The 23480-nt window shown below is 36.2% G+C and overlaps 2 protein-coding genes across 4 annotated transcripts in view; one reads left to right on the forward strand and one right to left on the reverse strand.

Moving 5' to 3' along the window:
* Positions 1-3716, reverse strand: part of LOC126260151 (sideroflexin-2) — a 178645-nt gene extending 174929 nt beyond the window's left edge. The window contains exon 1 of one of the 3 annotated variants that reach the window (XM_049957410.1): positions 3692-3716. The gene's annotated coding sequence lies outside the window, so the exon portion shown is untranslated. Of the gene's footprint in view, positions 1-3124; positions 3249-3691 lie in introns of those variants that run through there. The other 2 variants (XM_049957406.1, XM_049957409.1) reach the window with 2 other exon arrangements.
* LOC126260150 (PWWP domain-containing protein 2B-like) overlaps positions 3246-23480 on the forward strand; it is a 219297-nt gene continuing 199062 nt past the window's right edge. The window contains exon 1 of the mRNA XM_049957404.1: positions 3246-3437. Coding sequence (XP_049813361.1) covers positions 3286-3437 — 152 coding nt within the window. The 5' untranslated portion in view covers positions 3246-3285. The remainder of the gene's footprint in view (positions 3438-23480) is intronic.

Consider the following 23480-nt stretch of genomic DNA (forward strand, 5'->3'; position numbering starts at 1 on the left):
AGCAAAGGACTTGGAAGAGCTGTTGAACGGAATGGACAGTGTCTTGAAAGGAGGATATAAGATGAACATCAACAAAAGCAAAACGAGGATAATGGAATGTAGTCGAATTAAGTCGGGTGATGCTGCGGGAATTAGATTAGGAAATGAGACACTTAAAGTAGTAAAGGAGTTTTGCTATTTGGGGAGCAAATTAACTGATGATGGTCGAAGTAGAGAGGATATAAAATGTAGACTGGCAATGGCAAGGAAAGCGTTTCTGAAGATGAGAAATTTTTTAACATCGAGTATAGATTTAAGTGTCAGGAAGTCATTTCTGAGAGTATTTTTTATGGAGTGTAGCCATGTATGGAAGTGAAACATGGACGATAAATAGTTTAGACAAGAAGAGAATAGAAGCTTTCGAAATGTGGCGCTACAGAAGAATGCTGAAGATTAGATGAGTAGATCACATAACTAATGAGGAGGTATTGAATAGAATTGGGGAGAAGAGGAGTTTGTGGCACAACTTAACTAGAAGAAGGGATCGGTTGGTAGAACATGTTCTGAGGCATCAAGGGATCACCAATTTAGTACTGGAGGGCAGTGTGGAGGGTAAAACTCGTAGAGGGACACCAAGAGATGAATACACTAAGCAGATTCAGAAGGATGTAGGCTGCAGTAGGTACTGGGAGATGATGAGGCTTTCACAGGATAGAGTAGCAGGGAGAGCTGCATCAGACCAGTCTCAGGACTGAAGACCACAACAACGACAACAACAACAACATCCTACAACACAATGAAACAATTAACTGATATAATGGAATTATATCATCTAATGTAATGCAAATGAACATTGGATGAATGGCCAACAACAAAACTAAACTCTGCCCACGACTTTAAAAAAAAAAAAATAAAAAAAAAAAAAAAATTAAGAAATCAAAACTTACTGCATAAATGATGAAAGCAAAATTTTGAACAGGACATGGGAGGAGTGAAATTGTCGTATGGGGACCTTTGCACTCTAAGGAAGCAAATTATAACTTTAAAAGAGCAATGCTGAAATTATTTATTTTGTTATACAAGATGAAAAACAGTTACAAATGATGGCCAATATTAGCATCTCACGGGTATATGTCTGCTTGTGTCTGTATATGTGTGGATGGATATGTGTGTGTGTGTGTGGGGGGGGGGGGGGGGAGTGTATACCCGTCCTTTTTCCCCCTAAGGTAAGTCTTTCCGCTCCCGGGATTGGAATGACTCCTTACCCTCTCCCTTAAAACCCACATCCTTTCGTCTTTCCGTCTCCTTCCCTCTTTCCTGATGAGGCAACAGTTTGTTGCGAAAGCTTGAATTTTGTGAGTATGTTTGTGTTTGTTTGTGTGTCTGTCGACCTGCCAGCACTTTCATTTGTTAAGTCACATCATCTTTGTTTTTAGATATATTTTTCCTACGTGGAATGTTTCCCTCTATTATAACCATATATATATATATATATATATATATATATATATATATATATATATATTGGATTTGTAATGGCCCTTTTCTGTTCCTTCTTTAAATTACATGACCCATGTAACAGGCAGTAGATTTGGGGAAGGGGACCAAACAGCGAGGTCATCGGTCACATGCAACAGGGTGACTCACGTGTTGGGTATAAAATGAGTACGTAAATAAAAATGGGAGAGTAAGTGACTTTTTCAATTATTTGAATCTGGATCTGTATCACAGCACTGTTTGAAGCAGAGATCAACTATAGAAGCAGTGCATGAACAAAATTCACACACTCAAGGATAACAGCTGAAGCACACATTATACTCCTAATGTTACATTAAATAAATGGTACAATGTCTTAAGTATTTCAAAATGCTCCAATAGTATGGGAAGAACTGTAGAGTCAATACCTTAACCACTCCTAAGCAAAGTGCATTTGCACACTAAAAACCTAAGAAGATATTAGCTTTATGAATGGAACTAAGCCTATGGAGTAACACACGACTGTATTCAAAACCTTAATATTTTTTCACTCTCATAAATTTTCATTCATAAAGATGTTTCCTTCTGTTAACAGGTTTATATATACATATATGTCACTAACAATCTAAATTTGCAGTTACTATCAGGTTAGAGATATTTTTTTTGTATATTTTACATAGTGATAGTTTCAGAAGTGCACATTTCATGTGCTAGAAGCTTTGTTACAGGCTTCTTCAGGGTACAGTAATGCCTACACAGCAAGCTTTTTAAGAAGTATTTAAATTAATTTAAACAAAGTAGATTTTTTATGTTGGATTAAATTATTTATTTGGTCTTCTAGATTACATGTTATACAAGAAGTCTACTTATACTGCGTGGCAAGTCATGACTTCGTCCACATTCGTCATTATTCAAGAGAGAGTTCAAAGAAATGTTCGGAAACAAGCAATTAAGGTATACAAAAATTAGTGACACATTAAAGCGTATATGATTTTGTACAAGACATGAAATAAATAAATTAGATATGGTCTAAATCTAGTTTATGTTAAATGCTGTTTACAGAACACGAAATGAAGATCAGTCCTTCACTGCAGAGGTTTCTTGTGCTTGAGACGACAACTGTCTAAGAATCTACTTTTCTATATCTAACTAACCAGTAAATAGCAACAACAAGGAGGTTTTTATACTCGTCTCCGTGACCCGAACGCGCCTAAGTAATTGGGGGGGGGGGGGGGGGGGACAAAGAGTTAGGTAGCTGTTGTCACCTTGCTGAATATTAGTACTATGGTTATTTAAAGATTAAATATTTCGTTTGTATAAATGCTTTGAAATATACTGTGCCGGTCATTTGTTGCATACATGGAGACAATGATAAATAAAACTGGAACAAGCCTATACGAACAGATATATCACAGTCTTTAACATTTACGACGGGCAATTCCAACTACTCCTGAACAATACTGCCAATGAATGACAGTTCTAGATATTAGGCTCCTTATTTTATTTTTATCAGAACCACCAGGCGCACTTGTCCAGTTGACATTTGCTGCTTTCACTCCTATCCAAGTACAACGAAATACAGCCTTTCAAATTTTCGTAATTATTTCCACGGAGGTAAAAAATAAGGGGCAATCTGAAATCTATTGCTGAATTATAATAAAATTCTCACCGAAATGCAAAATACCTATCTATCGATAGCACACACGTCCCTTACAGTGTATTAACTATTAATGCTTGTATAACGCACACTGCGCATGCTCAGAAACGAACTTCCAGCCTCGCGGGACGAAATGCGTCCAAGACAGCTGGGTAATAATTCTACTATTCAATATGGCGGACACAGAAACCATTTCACTGTCGAAAATATTGAAAAATTCAAAAATATTAGTGAATGTTGAGGAAGCTCTGCAAGACATACTAGTAGTTTCCTTCGTTTATGAAACTAAGTTATATCAAGGCGTATTGCTGGATTCAACGAAAAAGTAAGTGTACGATTGGTTTATAGCTCTAGTCGTAGCGTGCCAACACTGCATAGTATTGGAATAATGTTCCTGGTTTTAATTAAACATAAATACATGAAGCTCTTCGCTAGAAATAATTTGGAGGCTCTCTTATAACGTTTCATACATGCTAGGTACAGGAAACTGCGGTCGAATAGTCACATTTGTTCCATTCTTATTGTTTGTGTTTTCAACAACACTATTAGCATATGTGCGTTATGTATTAAAATATTTACCCTGGCAATGGACAGCCGTGTCTCATGTAATCCCTACCTTTTACTGTGCGATACGTGTACCGAAAATTTCATAAAAAATTTGTTATTTTACTCTACCATCGAGGCCAGAGAGTGCTGTTTAATAGAGAAGAAAGTCAAATGGAACACTGTTTCCGAATTTTTTGTGCAGTTGAAACTTACTTGAGCGTGAAACTTCTCTTCGAAATTAATAATTGGCTTTGATTGGGAGCTATGTAAGATTTTAATTTGTTGAGGTCTCTTATGTAATGTCACCGGGGAATAGCATCATCTTATTTCCTTAGCTCACGTGCATAATCAGATTGCTCTCCTTAGAAACGAGTGATATAACATAGTTAAGTTATATCACTAGTTACTGGGGAGGAGTGTTTCGACACACACACACACAAACACCTTCCAAGGCTCAATAGCTTGTAGGATTGAAATTTGCCACACAAATGAGTTTTAGTTCAACTGAAAGTAGGTTAGTATGTGGTGGAGTCTTTTATCACAGCTTTGGATAATAAATTCAAGAAAAAATGAGACTCATCAACTTGCTGTCTGTCTAATATTCACAGCACACGTTTGACGGGTCTTGTGACCTTTGGTAAGCCAAACCCTAGACTCCCATCCATTTATTTCGAATATCAGTACCATACCCTCGACATATCTCTGCTCTTACTTTGTACCAGATAGGCCTATTTCCCATCAAGTTTTTTTTTTTTTTTTTTTTTTTTTGTGGACATGAAAAAAATATTGAATTTTGATCCAGATTGCAGTTGGTTGTGTAAGAAATGTGTGGCGTAACCTTACTAGAAGGAGGGATCGGCTGGTAGGACACATCCTGAAATATTAAGAAATGACCAATTTAGTTCTGGAGGGAAGTGAGTGGGGCAAAAATCGTAGAGGGAAACCAAGAGATAAGTGCAGTAAGTAGATGCGTGTTTTAGTGGTTACTTGGCAATGAAGAGGCTCAGACAGGATAGAGTAGTATGGAGAACTGCAACAACAGCAGCAATATGTAATACAGAACTTTGTGGAATTATTCAGTACAAATGAGACATTCCTAATCGAATAACACAAACATTATTTTGGACAAAATAATTTAATTGAATAGATAAAAAATCTACTCGCCAAGTGCTGGCAGGACACACACATAAGAGGGTTGTAATCGGGCAAGCTTTTGGAGCCAGTGGCTCCTTCTTCAGGCAGAAGGGTTGAAGGGAAGGAAGAGGGGTGAAGGAAAAGAACTGGAGATGTCTAAGAACAGGGGTGGATTTCAGGAAAGTTACCTAGAAATCCAGGTCAGGGGAGACTTACCACACAGGATGAGAAGGAAAATAGAGTCTGTGTCGTCTGGCCGTCAAGAGCTGTTGCAGTACGATTGATTCACGGATCCAGTTATATGACTCCTTCCGTGTATAGCGATTTTACGACTATGACGAGTGGGGCCTGAAGATGGCATCAATGTAATGCGGAAACTGGTAGCACATAGAAGTTCATAAAATAAAATAAACTTCTACAAATCACACGGCTGTTGGTAAATTATTGCATCTAGAAGTTCATGCCAGCCGTCGTCCCACGATCCATAATGGATCAATGAAGACTTTGCGTATGAGTTGGCCCAGGCAATCAATGTCATGTCATAGAAATAACTACAGTTCTTGTTAACACGTGTCCCCTAGTAAGCAAGCTTCTACAAGTTAATGAAAACAGTTTCTTGCATATTACGTACTCCCATATTTGTAACTGGCTTGAAGACTAAGAAATAATAGAACTGAGTAGTATGTTGTCCTGGATAACAAGTGCTCATTGGAGATGGGAGTAACATGGAGTGCCCCAGGGAAGTGTGATGTGACCGTTGCTATTTTTTTTGAACATAAGTGATCTGGCAGACAGGCGGTTGTTTGCTGATGATGCTGTGGTGTACAGATAAGTGACTGTAGCTTGATACAAGATAACCTAGACAAAATTTCTAGTTGGAGTGATGAATGACAGCTGGCTCTTAATATAGAAAAATGTAAGTTTGCACAGATGAGTAGAAAAAAACAAACCCATAATGTTTGGATACAGCATTGGTAGTGTCCTGCTTGACACAGCCATGTTGTTTAAATATCTGGGTGTAACATTACAAAGCGATGCAAAATGGAACGAGCAAGTAAGGATTGTGATATGGAAAGCAAAAGGTCAACTTCGGTTTATTGGGAGAATTTTAGGAAAGTGTAGTTCATCTTTAAAGGAGACCCCATATAGGGCTCTAGTGCGACTTATTCTTGAGCACTGCTCGAGTGTTTGGAAACTACATCAGATTGGATTGAAAGAAGACATCGAAGCAATTTAGAGGCAAGCTGTTAGATTTGTTACCAGTAGGTTTGATCGGCATGCAAGTGTTATGGGCATGCTTTGGGAGCTCAAGTGGGAACTGGAGAGAAGAAGAAACTCATTTCAAAGAACAGTAATGAGAAAATTTAGAGAACTGACATTTGAAGCCGACTGCAAAGCGATCCTACTGGCACCAACATACATCTCTCGTAGGGAACACAATGATAAGATACGAGAAATTAGGGCTCGTATGGAGGCTTATAGATGTCGTTTTTTCCCCCGCTCTATCTGCAAGTGGAATGGGAAAGAAAATGACTAGTTGTGATACAGGGTACCCTGAACTGTACAGTGGCTTGTGAAGTATGGGTGTAGATGTAGATATACTTGTTGAACTTGACAGATGCCGGGAGTTCTTCTCAAACTTAGAGAAGTTTTGTGTGTTCAATACCAGTACCACAATGTCAGTGTCAAAAAGGTGAATGACACAATAAAATGACTAAATAACAAATGAACTAAAACAAATATACCATGAGAAGCCGTAAACATATATACTTGGTCACCATCAGCCAAGGAAGGGCAAAAAAATTAACTGATTGATTTGTTTCAGCAGAAGGGAAACTAGAATGGCAGTAGAAGTGTCTTTATTAGTATGAACATTGGTATATTACACATGTAATAAATAAGATTTTAAAAAAATTGAAGAGTAATTGAAAGGCTATCTCTTGCTGCATTTTTGTATCCTGCTTTCAACTGCATTACATTTGTAGTACAGGTCATCTTATATTAATTAAGTCATTATTGTTTCTTGGTAAATATGTATGCCACTGTATTCATTACTTCACCTAAACATTTCTTTTGTTTTTGTCGTGATTTTACTTCAGTAATGGTAATAATAAAAGCTATAAATACTTATGCCATACCAATATTGACCTACTCATTTGGAGTAGTGAAATGGAGTAACACAGACCTAGAAGCACTCAATACACTTACACGATCACAATGCCACAAATATAGAATACATCACATACATTCAGCAACAGAAAGATTCACATTAAGCAGAAAGGAAGGAGGAAGGGGATTTATCGATATAAAAAACCTACATTATGGACAGGTAGACAATTTAAGAAAATTCTTTATAGAACGAGCAGAAACTAGCAAAATACACAAAGCAATCACTCATATAAATACATCGGCTACACCACTACAATTTCATAACCACCTCTACAACCCTTTAGACCACATAACATCAACAGATACGAAGAAAGTAAATTGGAAAAAGAAAACACTTCATGGCAAGCACCCGTATCATCTAACACAGCCACACATCGATCAAGACGTATCCAACACATGGCTAAGAAAAGGCAATATATACAGTGAGACAGAAGGATTCATGATTGCAATACAGGATCAAACAATAAACACCAGGTATTACAGCAAGCATATTATTAAAGATCCCAATACCACAACAGATAAATGCAGACTTTGTAAACAACAAATAGAAACAGTACATCACATCACAAGCGGATGTACAATACTAGCAAATACAGAATACCCCAGAAGACATGACAATGTCGCAAAAATAATACATCAACAGCTTGCATTACAACATAAACTTTTAAAACAACAAGTTCCTACATACAAGTATGCACCACAAAATGTACTGGAGAATGATGAATACAAATTATACTGGAACAGAACCATTATAACAGATAAAACAACGCCACATAACAAACCTGACATCATACTCACCAATAAAAAGAAGAAATTAACACAACTAATCGAAATATCCATACCCAATACAACAAATATACAAAAGAAAACAGGAGAAAAAATTGAAAAATACATCCAACTGGCTGAGGAAGTCAAAGACATGTGGCATCAGGATAAAGTTGACATCATACCAATTATAGTATCAACTACAGGAGTCGTACCACACAATATCCACCAGTACATCAATGCAATACAGCTACATCCAAACACATATATACAACTACAGAAATCCGTAATTATTGATACATGTTCAATTACCCGAAAGTTCCTAAACGCAATGTAACATATACCGTACAGTTAAAAGGAAGTCACGCTTGATCAAGGTCCGCGTCACTTTCATTTCGAACCAGACCTAAGGTCTGAGAAAGGAAAGAAATAATAATAATAATAATAATGCAACAGTGGTGACAGCTGCTTTGGTTTTTTGAATCACACAGTAAACTTCCTCTTGCCAGTCTCTAGTGGAAAAAGTTTTGCAAGTACTTGCAGGTAGTTGCTGAAATTAACTTGCCCAAGCAACTTGCAGAAGTGAACTTGTAAAAAGTGTTTTTAAATGTAAATACCTCAACAAGTGCTTGCAGAAGTCACTTGCTGGTGGACACTTGCGTTTAGGGCTCATATTTTATGCATATTGGAATTCAATTAGTTGGTTATGCCTGCCATTCTGAAGATATCATGTGTCAAAGCAGACCAGCAGTACCCACAAGTTCAGTATTTCCCAAAAGTAGCAGGGAGGTAATTGAAAAACCCAAGGTATTAAAAATTTATGAAGAGAAGTACCTTATTAGTCACACACAATTCATCAGATTAGCAAGACGTTCAGATGTACTTTCCAGCTAATATCCATGTTTGTATTAAGCAGGCTTTAACATTTTTTATGTTGATAGCTGATAATGTTCTCTGAAGTCAGTAAAGTAACACAGTTGAAGGTGTCCTGAACTGTGAAAAAAGAAGCAAAATCGAAACATTGAATGGCTCAAGCTCAAGACATGCTACATCGAACATATTTGGATAGCCATGGCGTCGTGAGTATATGGTCACGGTGTTAGACTGCTAAGATGGAAATCTGTGTTCAAATTGTCCTTGTGCCTTCTGTATGAGAGAGTGAGTGTTTGTGTGTGTGTGTGTGTGTGTGTGTGAGAGAGAGAGAGAGAGAGAGATGCATCTGTTCACTGTATTTACATTTGTGTCTGTGTTGTGATGTAACATCAGTTTGCAAGAGCGAGGAGGAAGAAAAGGGACTCCAGCCATACATGCTTCATATTTGTTGTACACAAGTACCACACGTTATGGCTCTTGCATTTGAAGTCCTTTGTTATAGCATAGTTCACACCCATTTATTTGTTGTTTATCTGTTGTTTTCATGTCTGTGAGAAATCTATGTGGCATCCTGCCTGATGTGGCATCCTGCCTGCTCTCACTGTTAATCACTTTTAAGCATGATGGCGATACATTCTTAGCACGTAACTCATATTCTATAACCAGTGTATAGTATGACAACTGACAAATCCACAGAACAACAGACATTTCAGTAACTAGACAGAAAGGCGTAATTTTATGGGGGGACTCAATGTTGCACATCTTGAGCTTGGACCGTTCACTGTTTCAGTGTTGCTTCTTTTTTCACAGTTCAGTATGCTTTCTTCTTGTTTTCATGTTTGATTGTGTTCAGTCTTTGATGGGCTATCCATAGGGCCATTTTACCACCATGTCTTACGAGGTTGCAGTGATGAGCTTTTCTTGTTAGAATGAAGTAATGGTGCACAGCTAAAAAATAGCAGGTGAGTGATGCAAGAGGAAGCACAGAATTTTTTTTTCCTTCCCCCCCCCCCCCCTTCCAAAGTAGATTAATAGCTTCAATTAGCCAAAGTTGTTAGTAGCATGAAGAGCTGTACTATGCAAGTCTTTGAATTGAGGTTATAATCATCATCATCATCATCAACAACAACAACAACAACAACAACAACACTCCTTTGTGATACAATTTAACAGAACACAATATGTGGGTGAATGAATAAATGTATCTCTTTTTGAGATTAATAAAGCTATTAAGGGACTGATTTATTGATCTTGTTTGATAAATAAGCATCAGACGTGTGCCAAATGCTATGCATGGTGTGTCAAAACTTTAGGGTCAAAATTATACAGATGCTAGATGATCCTAAACAGAATATTTGAGATCAGAAATGAATATTTTATTTGATGTTGAAGATGACAACTTACAGAATCAGCTTAAGATCATACAGTAACAATTTTTCAAAGTGGCCATTACTAGTTCTCAATGCATTTGCTCAAAATTTTACTGCTCTAAAAAATTATTCCTGTTTGCCCTTAAATGAGAGAAGCCACTTGTCCTACCAACCATTTAAACTTTAGTTTATAATGGGGTTTTGTACACTATATACCTGATGTAACCGCATTTTCCATTGCACAACCCTACTCGAATCAGAAACAGTTTTCTATGAAGTACGTTAATCAACTGTCTTGAACAACATGGTTTATTTACAGTTTCTACCCAGCCTCATGTTCCATTGTCAGAGATCTTCATGAACTGTAAAAAATGGTTGTGTACAACATGGGAGCATCCCAGACAATTGTATATTGTGTTTCAAGGTACTGCTACCAATGTCAAAGCGCCCTGCATTTGTTTGTTATAAAGCACGAGCAGTTGACAACACATGGCTCAGATGTAGTGGTCATTTAAGGCTTCATAACACGTCAAGAAATAACTGTCTACCATTTGTTCCTTATCTCAAAATACTCAATTTAGCATCTTCTGCTGTCTCTGTGAGTCACTCTTCTTTGGACAAAAGGGTATTAGGGCAGAGTAAGAAAAACATGGGAGAGTATGACACTCTTACAGAGAATAGTGGTAACTTTGAGTAAAATGGTATAAGTCTGTTTTGAATACTTTTACGATGACCTTTTTTTATATTTTGACTTTAACTTGCATAAATACAAGTAACATGCAGGAGGATGTAAATGTCTCCTATTAAATTGCAGAAATTGGATTTATACACACAATACAAACAACATCTAATTTTGACCCTAAAGATTGGAGCGACCCTGTATATGGATTTATGGACAAATCCTGATGTCAATTCTCAGAGTGGGCTATGAACATTCGTTTCTGTTAGTTCGTACAACTGACTGTTACAGTGCTATGAACACAGTGTAATATAACACTCTCATCTAACTTCTGCAAAGGTGGGCAATAAGTAGAACTGTTGTCATTGTGGCAGTCACAGTGAACAGGTGTGTGAATGCATTTTGCACTCCCTAGGGACGTCCCAAGAGGGCATAATGCTTTGTAAATTATGGCAGATATGACAGGAATCATTCAAAATTAATGTCAGGGCTGGGTCATTCCATGTTAAGTGACCCAGGCCTTGACACCAGCCATGTCAGATTTTGATGAAACTTGGTACAATTACTTCTTTTATCATCCTGAAAGCACTTGTAAAATTTTTTTGCTCTATCTCTTATGAATTTTTTTTATTAATTTTTAAAGTTATTTGATTTGGCATTGTTTCAGCAGTCGGAAATCGTAAATTAAACGTGTCCTCACAACTAAAAAAATTTGTATATTAAAGAATACTCAAGATATCAGTACGAAATTTTGGAATAAGTTCGTGTATTATATCTAAATGTTAAAAAAAAAAATACCATAAAGATATATTAAAATCTTCCAAATGAAAAAAAATTTTACAAGTTTTATTTTTTTTAGCTAATGGATGTTTAGTTTTACAAAATCTGCAATATCTAGAGTCTCAGACCTGATAGATGGTCGACAGAAGCGTCCGATCCCACGCGTCGGCTTTGACCCGTGACGTAAGGGTGTTGTAGTGTGTGATGTCATGACGGCGCGGAGTTTGGTTTGAGTGTGGCTGTCTCTAGTTCTGTTTTATCTTATTTTATTTGTTCGTTCTATCTCGTGAGGCGTGTTTTTTTTTTTTTTTTTTTAATTTAAAAACACTTATTACTTATTTTAATTATCTGTTTCCTCCAATTTCTGTTTTAGTTTATTATATTTATCTTTCTGATCTGTTCGTTCTATCCCGTGAGATTTTTTTTTTTTTTAAAGACAAAAAACACTAATCAGCTACTGAAGCATCTTGATCTTCTATGGGTTGCAGGGGTTACGGCCCCTGGGGAGGTGGGTGGGTATTCATGCATGGCTGTCTTCACTTACACGTTGTAGCTACACAAGGCGTCTAAATTTGTTTATATTTAGTTTGCCCCCCACCCAAAAACACCCCATTTCCCGCGCTTGTCCCGTTATTGTCATTAGGCTTCTTGTGGAAAGTGTGTGTGTTTGTTTTTGTTTCCGCCATATTTGTGACGTCATGGGTCAAAGCAGACGGGCGGGATCGGACGCTTCTGTATTTCCGATAGAAAGCTCAAATTTGTTTTAAAATACTCTTAATGGTATAGGCTATTAGATAAAAGAAAAATTATGTTGGCTTTTTAGCCTGTTTAATAGTTATCTAATTTTTAAAATAATATTAATTATATTTTAAAAATAAAAAGTACAAGTGACTTAGACACTGAAAATAAGTTTTTGTCTTCTTGGAGTAACAATACGCTTGGATTTTGTTTTGTTGCTCCTGTGTTTTGAAGTAAAAAATTATTACAGTGTTAAATAGTGCTTGGATAGTATTTTATTAAGTTTATTCGAACTTTCAGTAAATACTGTTATTTAGTTTAGAGAGATTCTTTTCCAATATCCTATAAAAGTAACCAGAACAGTAATCAGACCAAAAGTGAAATCAGTATGTCAGATATTCAAAGCTGTAGCGTAGGGTTATTTAAAAAATCTGACTGTTTCCAAACAACCTACACACCTTCAAAAAAGTTACAACCGGTATCTGAATTGAGTGAGGAAGAAAAAGATTTGATCCACTTACCATCTGAAATTAATCTGTGTGAATTTAAGAATATATGTTCACACCACAGCTACTACTTTTTAAATGTTTTTGAAAAGTATCAAACAACATGTGTATACCCACTAAAAAACACAAAAAGCCCATCAAAAAATCGTTGAGAAGTGTAGGCTTGGATCTTTCTAAACAATTACTGACAAAAAATATTAGCATAAAACCTGGACAAAAGCTTTGCTCAACATGCCGTAACTTTTGTGAGGAAAAATTAAGAGTTGAAGTCTATGAAAGTGAAACAGATGATGAAGTCATGGTTGAATTAGAATTATTGGAATCCAGAAATGAATCCCTCGTACAAACAAACATTGCTCTTGATAATTTAGGTTTAACACCGATAAAGCTTCATGGCTTGTCAGAACAAAGTAAAGGGTCTTATTTTAAAAGGAAGGTTAGCAGTATTGACAAGACTGTAAAAAAGGCAGTTTCAAAAGCATTAAAATATGATGCACCAAGTTCTGATGATGACGAAGAAGATACAAGTGTGGTTGAGAAAGCAAAGGATTTTGATGTAATGATTTCTCTTATGAAAGAGAAGATTTCATCTGTTGGGAGGTCTAGAAAAATCCAGATTCTGACCTTGGCTCCAGATTCTTGGAGTCGAAATAAAGTGATGAAAGAATTTAATGTAAGTGAGAACATGGTGCGACAAGCTAGAAAGCTAAAATCTGAAAAGGGTATTTTGGAAACTCCTGGTCCAGGTAAAACTCTTTCTGAAATACAGTAAGACTTGGAACAGATTTTTATGAAAAGGATGAAAGTTCCAGAGTGTTACCTGGAACAAAAGACAAAGTAAGTGTTCAAAAAAATGTGTACATGCAAAAAAGACTCATTTTGTGTAACTTGAGAGAACTCTATTATTCTTTCAAATGGGAGAATCCCGAGGTAGAAGTAGGATTTTCAAAATTTTGTTTCTTGAGACCTAAATGGTGTATCCTTGCTGGTGCTGCAGGCACACACACTGTATGTGTATGTGTATCCTCCAGAATGTTAAACTATTACTGGATGCTGTGAAAATTGAAGAATCTTATAAGACCTTATTAAGATGCTTGTGTGCAACACGGAAAACCAAAACTGCATGCTACATCATTGCGACAGCTGTCCTGCAAATACTGCACTAACTGAGTACTTAACTGAAAAACTAAGTGAAGATTATGATTTAGAAGAAGAAATTGTAATCAGTCAGTGGGTTAACACAGACAGGGCAGAAATGATCAAACAGTCTATCAGTGTTGAAGACTACATTTCTTTATTGGTTAGGTCATTGGAAAAGCTCACCCTGCACTCGCTTATAGCAAAATCCCAATCAGCAGCCTTTAAAAGATTGAAAGAAGACCCACTACCCAAAACAGCAATTATTGTGATGGATTTCAGTGAAAATTATTCCTTTGTTATACAAAATGAGATCCAAAGTTACCACTGGAATAGAGGTGGTTGTACTTTACACAAAGTTGGAGTTTTTCTAAGAAATGAGGAAAACAATGTTTTTGTTTCCAACCACTGTTTTATTAGTGATGACCAAGAACATGACACTGGTTTTGTTAACTTTGTACAAAAAGAAATTACAAAGTGGCTGTCATTACATCATACTGACATTGACTCAGTTCACTACTTTACAGATGGTTGTGCTGGGCAGTACAAAAATAGAAACAGTTTTAAAAATTTGACTGAACACTTGAGAAACTTTAATTTGAAGGCCCAACACTCTTTTTTTGCAACAAGTCATGGGAAGTCCATTTGTGATGGCCTACGAGGAACTATTAAAAGAATTTTAAGGAAAGCCAGTCTACAGCTTTCAGACGAAGAACAAATAATCACAGCAATCAATGTGTACAAGTTTTGTGAAAAAAATATTGAAAACATTCATTTTCACTTTATTGACAAAAAAGAAGCTGATTTGCTGCGGTTAAAACTAGAAAAACGTTTTTCAGCAACCCGAACCATTCCTGGAACAAGAAGTTTTCATAACTTCAAACCACTTCCAACAAACAACCTTGAAATTAGAAGGACTACAGATAGTGTAAAACCCTCCTTAGTCTTTTCTTTCCATTCTTCTTCTGATTGGGTTTGTGTTGAACCATCCATAAATAGCTACGTGGCTGCAAATTATGATGGTAACTGGTACTTTGGACTGGTAAAAACAATATTCAATGATGAAGAAGATGCAGAAATTCTATTTCTACATCCTTCAGGACCAGCTGCATCATTTTATTGGCCTGAAAGAGAAGATTCTTGCATAGTGCCTTTGGAGCACATAGTCTGTGTAGCAGACGCACCTCAATCAAGCGGCACTGGAAGAATGTATTACTTCAAAAAAGACTGTATCAAAAGAACTGAAAGCTCTTGGATGAAGTGAGAAAACAGTTTGAATCAGCATTAATGTTTATTAAAAAGACAAAATTACTCAAAAAATTCATTGTTTCAAGCAATCAGTTGGGTTATACATAAGTGTCGTAAGTACACTATCTTTGTACATAATTATAATGTAATCTACTATAATTAATAAACATGTTAAAAAGCCATCATTATTTTTGTTTTATCAAGTAGCCTATATGTTTAAGAGTAAATTAAAACAAATTTGAGCATTCTATCAGGTCTGAGACTCTAGATATTGCAATTCTTATAAAACAAAACATCCGAAAAAAAAGACGTAGAAAATATTAATATATTTTGATAGTATCATTTTTATCTTCAAATTTGTATAATAAACTTGCTGCAAAAATTCATGATGTTATCTAAAAGAGTTTTTAAGATAAGCAATTTTAAAGTTTTGAATACAAATTAAATTTACCATTTCCGAAGGTTTGGAAAACGCAAAACATAAAAACTTTAAAAATTTATAAAAAAAACTATAAGAGATACAGCAAAAAAAATTTGCAGGTGTTGTCAGGATGCCATTACAACCATTTGAGCCAAATTTCATGAAAATCTAAGGAAGTGGGTGGAAAATTTATTTTTTATTGGGTGATTTGATATGGAATGACCCGACATTGAGCTAATGAAACTTATGGTTAACTCTTTTCCAAAGATATGGTAAATCCGAGATTCCAGTAAGTGAAGTTTTCGCTGTTTTTTAATAGGAGAGAAAAGAGGAAATGCTTCTCCTTCCAGTGTGGGAGACATCTGGAAGAAGAAATAACTGTAAATGTTAAAGATTGATACATAAGAATGCTGAAACTTACGACAAATCTAGTCTCTCTTTTTATGAACTTTCTGTCTATCTTTCTTAAAAGTGCATGCAGTTGATAATTTGATTTAATTTCATTCTTTATCAGTGTTTTTAGAAAGCCTACAAACGGTGTAAATAATGAAACACGGCAGCAGTGTTTAGTTATTTAAATCATGATAAAATACATAATTCACTTGGTGCTGAAAAAACTGCGAGCATCAGTTAGCATTGGATTGAGCCTGTCATACTTTTTGTAAACAGAGGTGTGTTACCAACCCACTATGATGATTACTCAATGTTCAGCTTCTCGTATGATCCTTTGCACGAATGTTTCAGCATGATCAGCTTATTCAAGAAATTTGTCACAAAACTTTTGCATAATTTGCCTTCTGCTTTTCAGTGATCAAATAAGGAACAAACTTGTCTGTATTACGAAAGATGTTTCACTTTTAGTTAACAAAAACCTGTTTAACTTTTGGTTAACATCAGCTGACACAAACCAGCTGCGCTTCCGACCTCTTCTGCAAACTGTTTGTCACTTTGACTGCTGACATATACTAGATCCTCAATTTTCTAAGTGTGAGCACCACCAACTGAGGTTGAAGGTCTTCCCAAATTGAGGGTCGTTGTCAGTTGATCGATGACCTTTTGTAAGTCAGTGTCATCATAGTGACTCATTTGAAGACACACTGTACACCCGTAGATCTGTAGTTTGATCCCCTGTCTGCCATAAGATTATAATCTGTTGCTTATCACTTCTTGCAGCTCTGGCTATGTTTGTTATTGTGAAAAGTGCCATGTTTAGCAGCTTATGTTCCCTATAAATGCATAAAGTCAAATCAAAGAGCAGAAGAAATGGCAGACCACCTCCAATAGGATCGTGACTAATAAAGATTAGATTAGATTAGATTAGTTTTTCGTTCCATATATCCGTGCTGAGGAGATCCTCGTGGATGTGGAACATGTCAATTTTTTTTTTTTTTAAGCTGAAATAACAATACTAATAGTATGAATATATACAATACATCATTTGTCTCTATTAAAAAATTCGTCAATGGAGTAGAAGGAGTTGGCCACTAGTAAGTCTTTCAGGCTCCTTTTAAACTGATCTTTATTTGTAACTAAATTTTTTATGTTTACTGGCAAATTATTGAAGATGAGTGTTCCTGAGTAGTGGACCCCTTTTTGAACTAAAGTAAGTGCTTTTAAGTCCTTGTGCAGATCATTTTTGTTCCTGGTATTGTATGTATGAACTGAGCTGTTTGTTGGAAAAAGAGATATATTATTTAGGACAAATTTCATTAATGAGTAAATATACTGAGAGGCAGTAGTTAGTATACCCAGTTCTTTGAAGAGTTTGTTTGAGTTGAAGAGTTACCCCAAAATATTATACCATATGACATTATGGAATGGAAGTAGGCAAAGTATGCAAGCTTTTTCATTTTTATGTCGTCTATGTCTGCTAACACCCGAATTGCAAATACACATTTGTTAAGGCGTTTCTGTAGTTCTGTGGTGTGCTCTTCCCAACTGAATTTATTATCAAGTTGTAATCCCAGGAATTTAAGACTGTCAACCTCTTCTATGTGCTCTTCTTCGTATTTTATGCATATCCTGGGTGGAAACCTTTTACAGGTTCTGAATTGCATATAGTGAGTCTTTTCGATGTTTAATGTCAGTGAGTTGGCTTTAAACCATTTATTAATATCCATGAAAATATCATTAGCAGATCTTTCTAGAACTACACTTGACATACTATTTATTGCAATACTTGTGTCATCTGCAAACAAAACGAACTCTGCTTCTGGCAGTGTAACTGATGACAGTTCATTAATGTACACAAGAAAAAGCAATGGCCCTAAGATGGATCCTTGTGGGACATCACATGTAATTTCTTCCCATTCTGATGATGACTGATTACTTAATTCACTAGTCCCTTGCACTGACACCCTTTGTTTCCTGTTAGTGAGATATGACTTGAACCATTTTCCAGCACTGCCTGTGACACAATAGAATTCTAATTTACTTAAAAGGATGCTGTGGTTCGCACAATCAAATGCCTTTGACAAATCACAGAAAATACCTGCTGCTTGTAATTTGTTATTTAATGAATTAAGTACATTTTCAGTATAGGTGCAAATAGCCTTCTCGATATCAGAACCCTTCAGAAATCCAAACGGTGTTCTTGATAATATGTTATTTGTGGTCAGATGGTTGAGCAGCTGCCTGTACATTACTTTTTCTAATATTTTTGAGAATGCTGGCAAAAGTGAAATCGGTATGTAGTTTGATGGTATCTCTTTATCCCCTTTCATGAATAGAGGCTTAACATCTGCATATTTTAGCCAGTCAGGAAATGTCCCAGTTAAAATTGACTGGTTACACAAGTAACTTAGAATTGTACTAAACTCACAAGAACATGCCTTAATTAACTTTGTTGATATTTCATCGTACCCACTAGAATGCTTTGTTTTTAAAGATTTTATTATGGAAGTTATTTCTTTTGGTGAAGTGAGTGATATATTCATGTACTTGAAGCTATTTGTGAAGGCTAGTTTCAGATATTCAAGGGCATTATTTACTGATCCTGAAAGTCCCATTCTATCAGTATATCAGTAACGGATATAAAGCACTTGTTAAATAGATTTGCCACACTATGCCCATCAGTTACTAATGTGTCATCTACCCTTAGTGCTATTTGCTCCTGTTCCTTTCTGGTTCTACCAGTCTGCTCTTTCACTATATTCCATATTGTTTTTATTTTGTTCCCTGACATTGCTATCTTCTTCTCGTAGTGCATTCGTTTAGACATCTGAATTACTTTTTTTAATGTTTTGCAGTATTCCTTGTATTTAGCTAAATCATCAGCATTGGAGCTATTCTTGGTCGACAGATACATTTTCCTTTGTGTCTTACAGGAAATCTTTATTCCTTGTGTAATCCATGGTTTTATTATAGACTTCTGTTTGTTATTATTATATAGGATCTGTTATGGAACTCTACTTCTGTTGCACATGCTGCTCTAAACAGAATTTATTAATGTCAATGTTCTTGAATTTATGGCAGTTTTTGATAAATGTGGCAACTCCTCCTCCATCCATATCTACTCTGCAGAAGTAGGAAACTAGCTTAAATCCTGAAATGTCTAACATATCTATATCAGTGGTCACTTGATGTTCAGAGAGGCAGATTATGTCAATTTGGTTGGATGAATTCATTTCATCGATACAAATGAGTAGTTCATCAACTTTATTTCTAAGTCCTGGAATGTTCTGGTGTAATAAAGATAACTGATACTGCATACTAGTGGGATTGTAACTGCTTTGGCGAAGATGAACTGGCAGTTTCTGATTACTTTCTGTTAAACACTGTTTAAATGGAGGCTGTATGATAAAATGTGACTCCTGTTCATCTGTTTTCTCAAACTGAGTGTGTCTGCCAATCTCTCTTAAAACTCGTTTTCTTTCCCCCTTCCCTATCCTAAAAAAGGCATCCCTCTGACACATGTGACCACTGGTATTTTACCACTTGTGCCAGTGTCCCCCCTTAAGTTTTCTGCAATCAACCCAGACAGTTTTCCCTTCCACTTCCTATTGAGGTGAAGGCCATGCCAGGGCAGTTTTGTTCAAAGCAACCTTCAGGTTGATGACAGTATACCTCTTTACAACCATTCATTACATGGCATTTAACCTAAGGCATCATCTCCACAAACTTGCTTTTAAAGTTAAGATTTTTCATAAGTGTTTAGTCCACTTTCATACAAATTTCACATTCGATTGTTGCTCCTGTAAATCGAACATTGTGGAAATCATAATGAACACCTTATCATCTGTCACTAAAATAACAATAGCTTGGAAACAAAACAAAATATATAAATAAAAAAAACGAAGAACATGGCTATTTTTAAAAACAAAATTGATAGTGCTGTCGGTGACATGTCACTAGACACTTTGTGTTTCTGAGTGGTGTTTAATGTATTATACTCGCGTGGTGACTTGTTTTTTAGTTTTGCAGTATATTGCTCTACTTGTTGCATTCTATGAAATTTTGTGTGGGGTTTTTCCTCGTGTGGCTGTGTAAATGTATTTGTTCTGTTGATTTCTCACAGTGTATAAGCTTTATAATATTTGCCTTGCAACCCACAGTGAGTTCTGTTGTTAGTATCTGGTCTGCCTGTGAAATCTCTAAAGTGATGGTTAATTAGTTTGAACCCAGTCACCCAATATCCAGATATTTTGTAAGTTCTTAGTACTGTTCTTTTTGAATTCAGTATGTATTGCCTGCCACATTGCCTTGTTGTACTTTTCACTCTCATCCTCTTTTCTGCTGTCTATGAATGTGTTTATCTCTCTTTTTTTCTTTATGAAAAAACCATTTCATCTACACTGTCAGTCTATGCTCTATCATTTCATCATCCCATGTTCCAGTGTCTGTGTCTTCTTTGTTGTTGTCCTAGTACTTTTACTGTTCCCACTACAAATTTTTTGATCACAACCAAATTTCTTGTCTTTCTTGCGATCAATTTCTAACATTTACTATTCAAGAAGAAATCTATGGCCAGAAGATTGAAATTAAGCTTCCACAGCTTGCTTTTGAAGCTGCCTTTTTTTTCTTTTCTTGTGAGAAACTTGGCTTAATCAAAAAATCAGCTGTAGCTGTGTGCCTTCAAGTTTTCTGATAGGAAAGTTTTGTATGTTCTAGGATTGTTGAAAAGTTTTGGCTTTAGCCTGTTGTGCAACCTTTATTAATCTATTTCAAATAATGTGATTCTTTGTTAGATCTCCTCCTTACTCTCACAGTAATTAGTTCTGTGTGATTGTGCTTACTTGTTAGGCAAGCAAAGCACACTCCGTCTTCAGGCCACAAGTGGCCCATCGGGATCATCCAACCGCCATGTCATCCTCAGCTGAGGATGCGGATAGGAGGGACATGTGATCATAGGCAATGTCTCAAAAATATTTGCATTAGTTACAGTCCAAAGTGGTAAATCTGTTCCATTCCTATTAGAACATTACTTAAAAGGGATGTGCTTCACTTGATGTTTTTTCTTTCATTTGTTGTCCGTATCATCTAATTTATTCAAAGTGTGTTCTTGTAAACTACATTTAATAAGGAAAGCAAGTACTCACGTGTAGTGGATCGGTGTGTGGGGCTCAGAAACCTGTAACAGAAAACAGCATTCACACTAGCTTTCAATACTCACTAGTCTTGCTTTGACTGTGGGAGTGTGTGTTTGAATGCATGTGTGATTAAGTGTGTGAATGTGCATACTGTTGTTAGCAAAAGCATTAGTGTTCAATAGCTGGTGTGAATGCTGTTTTCCGTTATGTGTTTCTATGCTCCAAGCATTGATGCACCATATTTTACATATTGCTCCAACCAGGAATTTCCATTAATGTTAGTTAAACTACATTTTGTGCAAAAATGAATAAGTTTTTTGGTGGTTCAATATAAAAACCTGCTGTGTATAGTTGTCCATGTGAGAAGACACTTCCAGCATTAATGTTGATGCATCATCTTTAATGATGTACCTTTTTTGCTCCTGTACTATTATTGCTGCTACGAATATTTTATTTAGCAACATTCACGAATTTAACAAACCCGTGTGGAACTATATTATTTTAATTAGAGGTGTTCTCAGTATGTCGACGAGGCTTATTTGTGGAGAGATCTGAGAATTGAACATGATAGCTAGTTACCGTCGAAACTGGTCATGAAATATACTATTTCACATTAAGCAGTCTTGGCTTCTAACAAAATAATAAAGATGTTTTGCAGGCTGGGACAATCCATCATCATTTGTGTTTATTGAAAATTAAGTTACAGAGTAGCAATAGATAAAAAGCTAAAAAAGAAATAAACTGTACATTGAGAATTGTAGAAGTTTTGATTATGAGAATTACAGTGTTATTGAATGCTGGTATTGTAGAGAGCAAGATTTTGAACATTATTCAAGAAGGAATCTATGGTCAGAAGATAGAAATTAAGCTTCCACAGCTTTTGAAGCTGGCGTTTTTTTCCTTTTCTTGTGAGAAACTTGGCTTAATCAAAAAATCAGCTGTGTGCCTTCACTAATTTGAGAAACAAAAATACTTCACAATAAATATTCAGACTCATGACCACAATTTTCATTACAGATAATGTAGTATCAAAGTGCATTTTATTATCTCTGCAAGATTCCACATTCTGTTCTTAAGTTACCAAACATAGTACAGATGTTCTCAGTAAGCTCATTACTGTTCCTACCAAAGTGAGGTAGTACTACACGATGGCCTTTATGTACCTCCACAGGAAAAAGTCAGGAGTGTTACGTGAAGGGAATGTGTAGATCAAGGAAATGAAAATAGCTTTCCAGTTGCACTCTTCTTGAAGGTGCCTGCGAGACATGCTCAGACAAGGTGATCCATTACACCGGAGCTCCATCATGCTGGTAAAAAAATACTTGCATTATGTTGCAGGGGAGTGTCCTCCAGGGGTTCATGCAATACATTTTCAGAAAGTGCAAATGCAGTGCATCATTCAAACCGTCGGATATGATGTGTGGTCCAATAAGATGATCTCCAAAAACTGCACTCCAGATGTGATAACCTCACCTGATACCTACTTCTTGTATGGGTATTGCATGGATTTTTAATGGCTCATATATAGTTAATTGCTTACGAAGGAAGCACTATTAGTGGGTTGGTTATTTTAATGTTTTTCAGAGTAGCTAGTTCATCCTGTTTTTGTCATTAATCAAAATAACCACAATTTCTGAATTATGCAATGCAGGCTTTCACAGATAGTACAGAGCCACTCTAAATGAATTATTTATGTTCGAAGCTCCTATTTTTTCCAAAGTATTACATGTAAAAATATGATTTATGCAGGAATAGAACCATAAACACACAAAACTTGCATTTTTCGCCACTGTAAGTTTTCTAAGTGTGTCCTTCTAGTTAACACGACCCACGTCCAAGTGGTAGTAAAGTTCGTTCCATACCTTATCTAGCAACATACTGATAGTGGGGATATTTAAATATGGGCCTTAATATACCCCTAAAGGATAAAGGTCTTGAGGCATTAGCTCAGGTGACATGGGTGGGGGGGCACGGGAAGGGACAGTGCCACATCACCTTCTTCACCACTACACCCAATCCAGTGATGCGGAAATTCGTCATTTAGGTAGCGACAAACATCAGCGCTTCAATAAGTTGGTGCCCCATCCTGCAGGAAGATGAAAATCTCAGAATTAGCAGTCAATTGCGGAAACAACCACAACTGCAACATATCAGGGAAAGAGATATTTGTCAGTCTTTTCACAGAAGAAAAACAGCTCATACATTGCTGTCTGTGATACTGCACAGAAAACCTTCAACGAATTTCTTTCGTGCACCATAATTTCATGAAAATGTTCAGTGCGTCACACTCTCATATTGTGATAATTAACCTTTCCAGATAAATGGAAGATTTCTTCGTCACTGAATATCAGCTTGGAGGCGAAATATGCATCCTGCAGTGCAATGCAAAATTGGAGATGCCAGCTATAACCTTCCAGTTTTAATTGATGCACGACCTGCAGACGGTACAGCTTGAAATGTAACAACGATTGCAA

This window comes from Schistocerca nitens, chromosome 5 (assembly GCF_023898315.1).
Source record: "Schistocerca nitens isolate TAMUIC-IGC-003100 chromosome 5, iqSchNite1.1, whole genome shotgun sequence".
NCBI lineage: Eukaryota > Metazoa > Arthropoda > Insecta > Orthoptera > Acrididae > Schistocerca > Schistocerca nitens.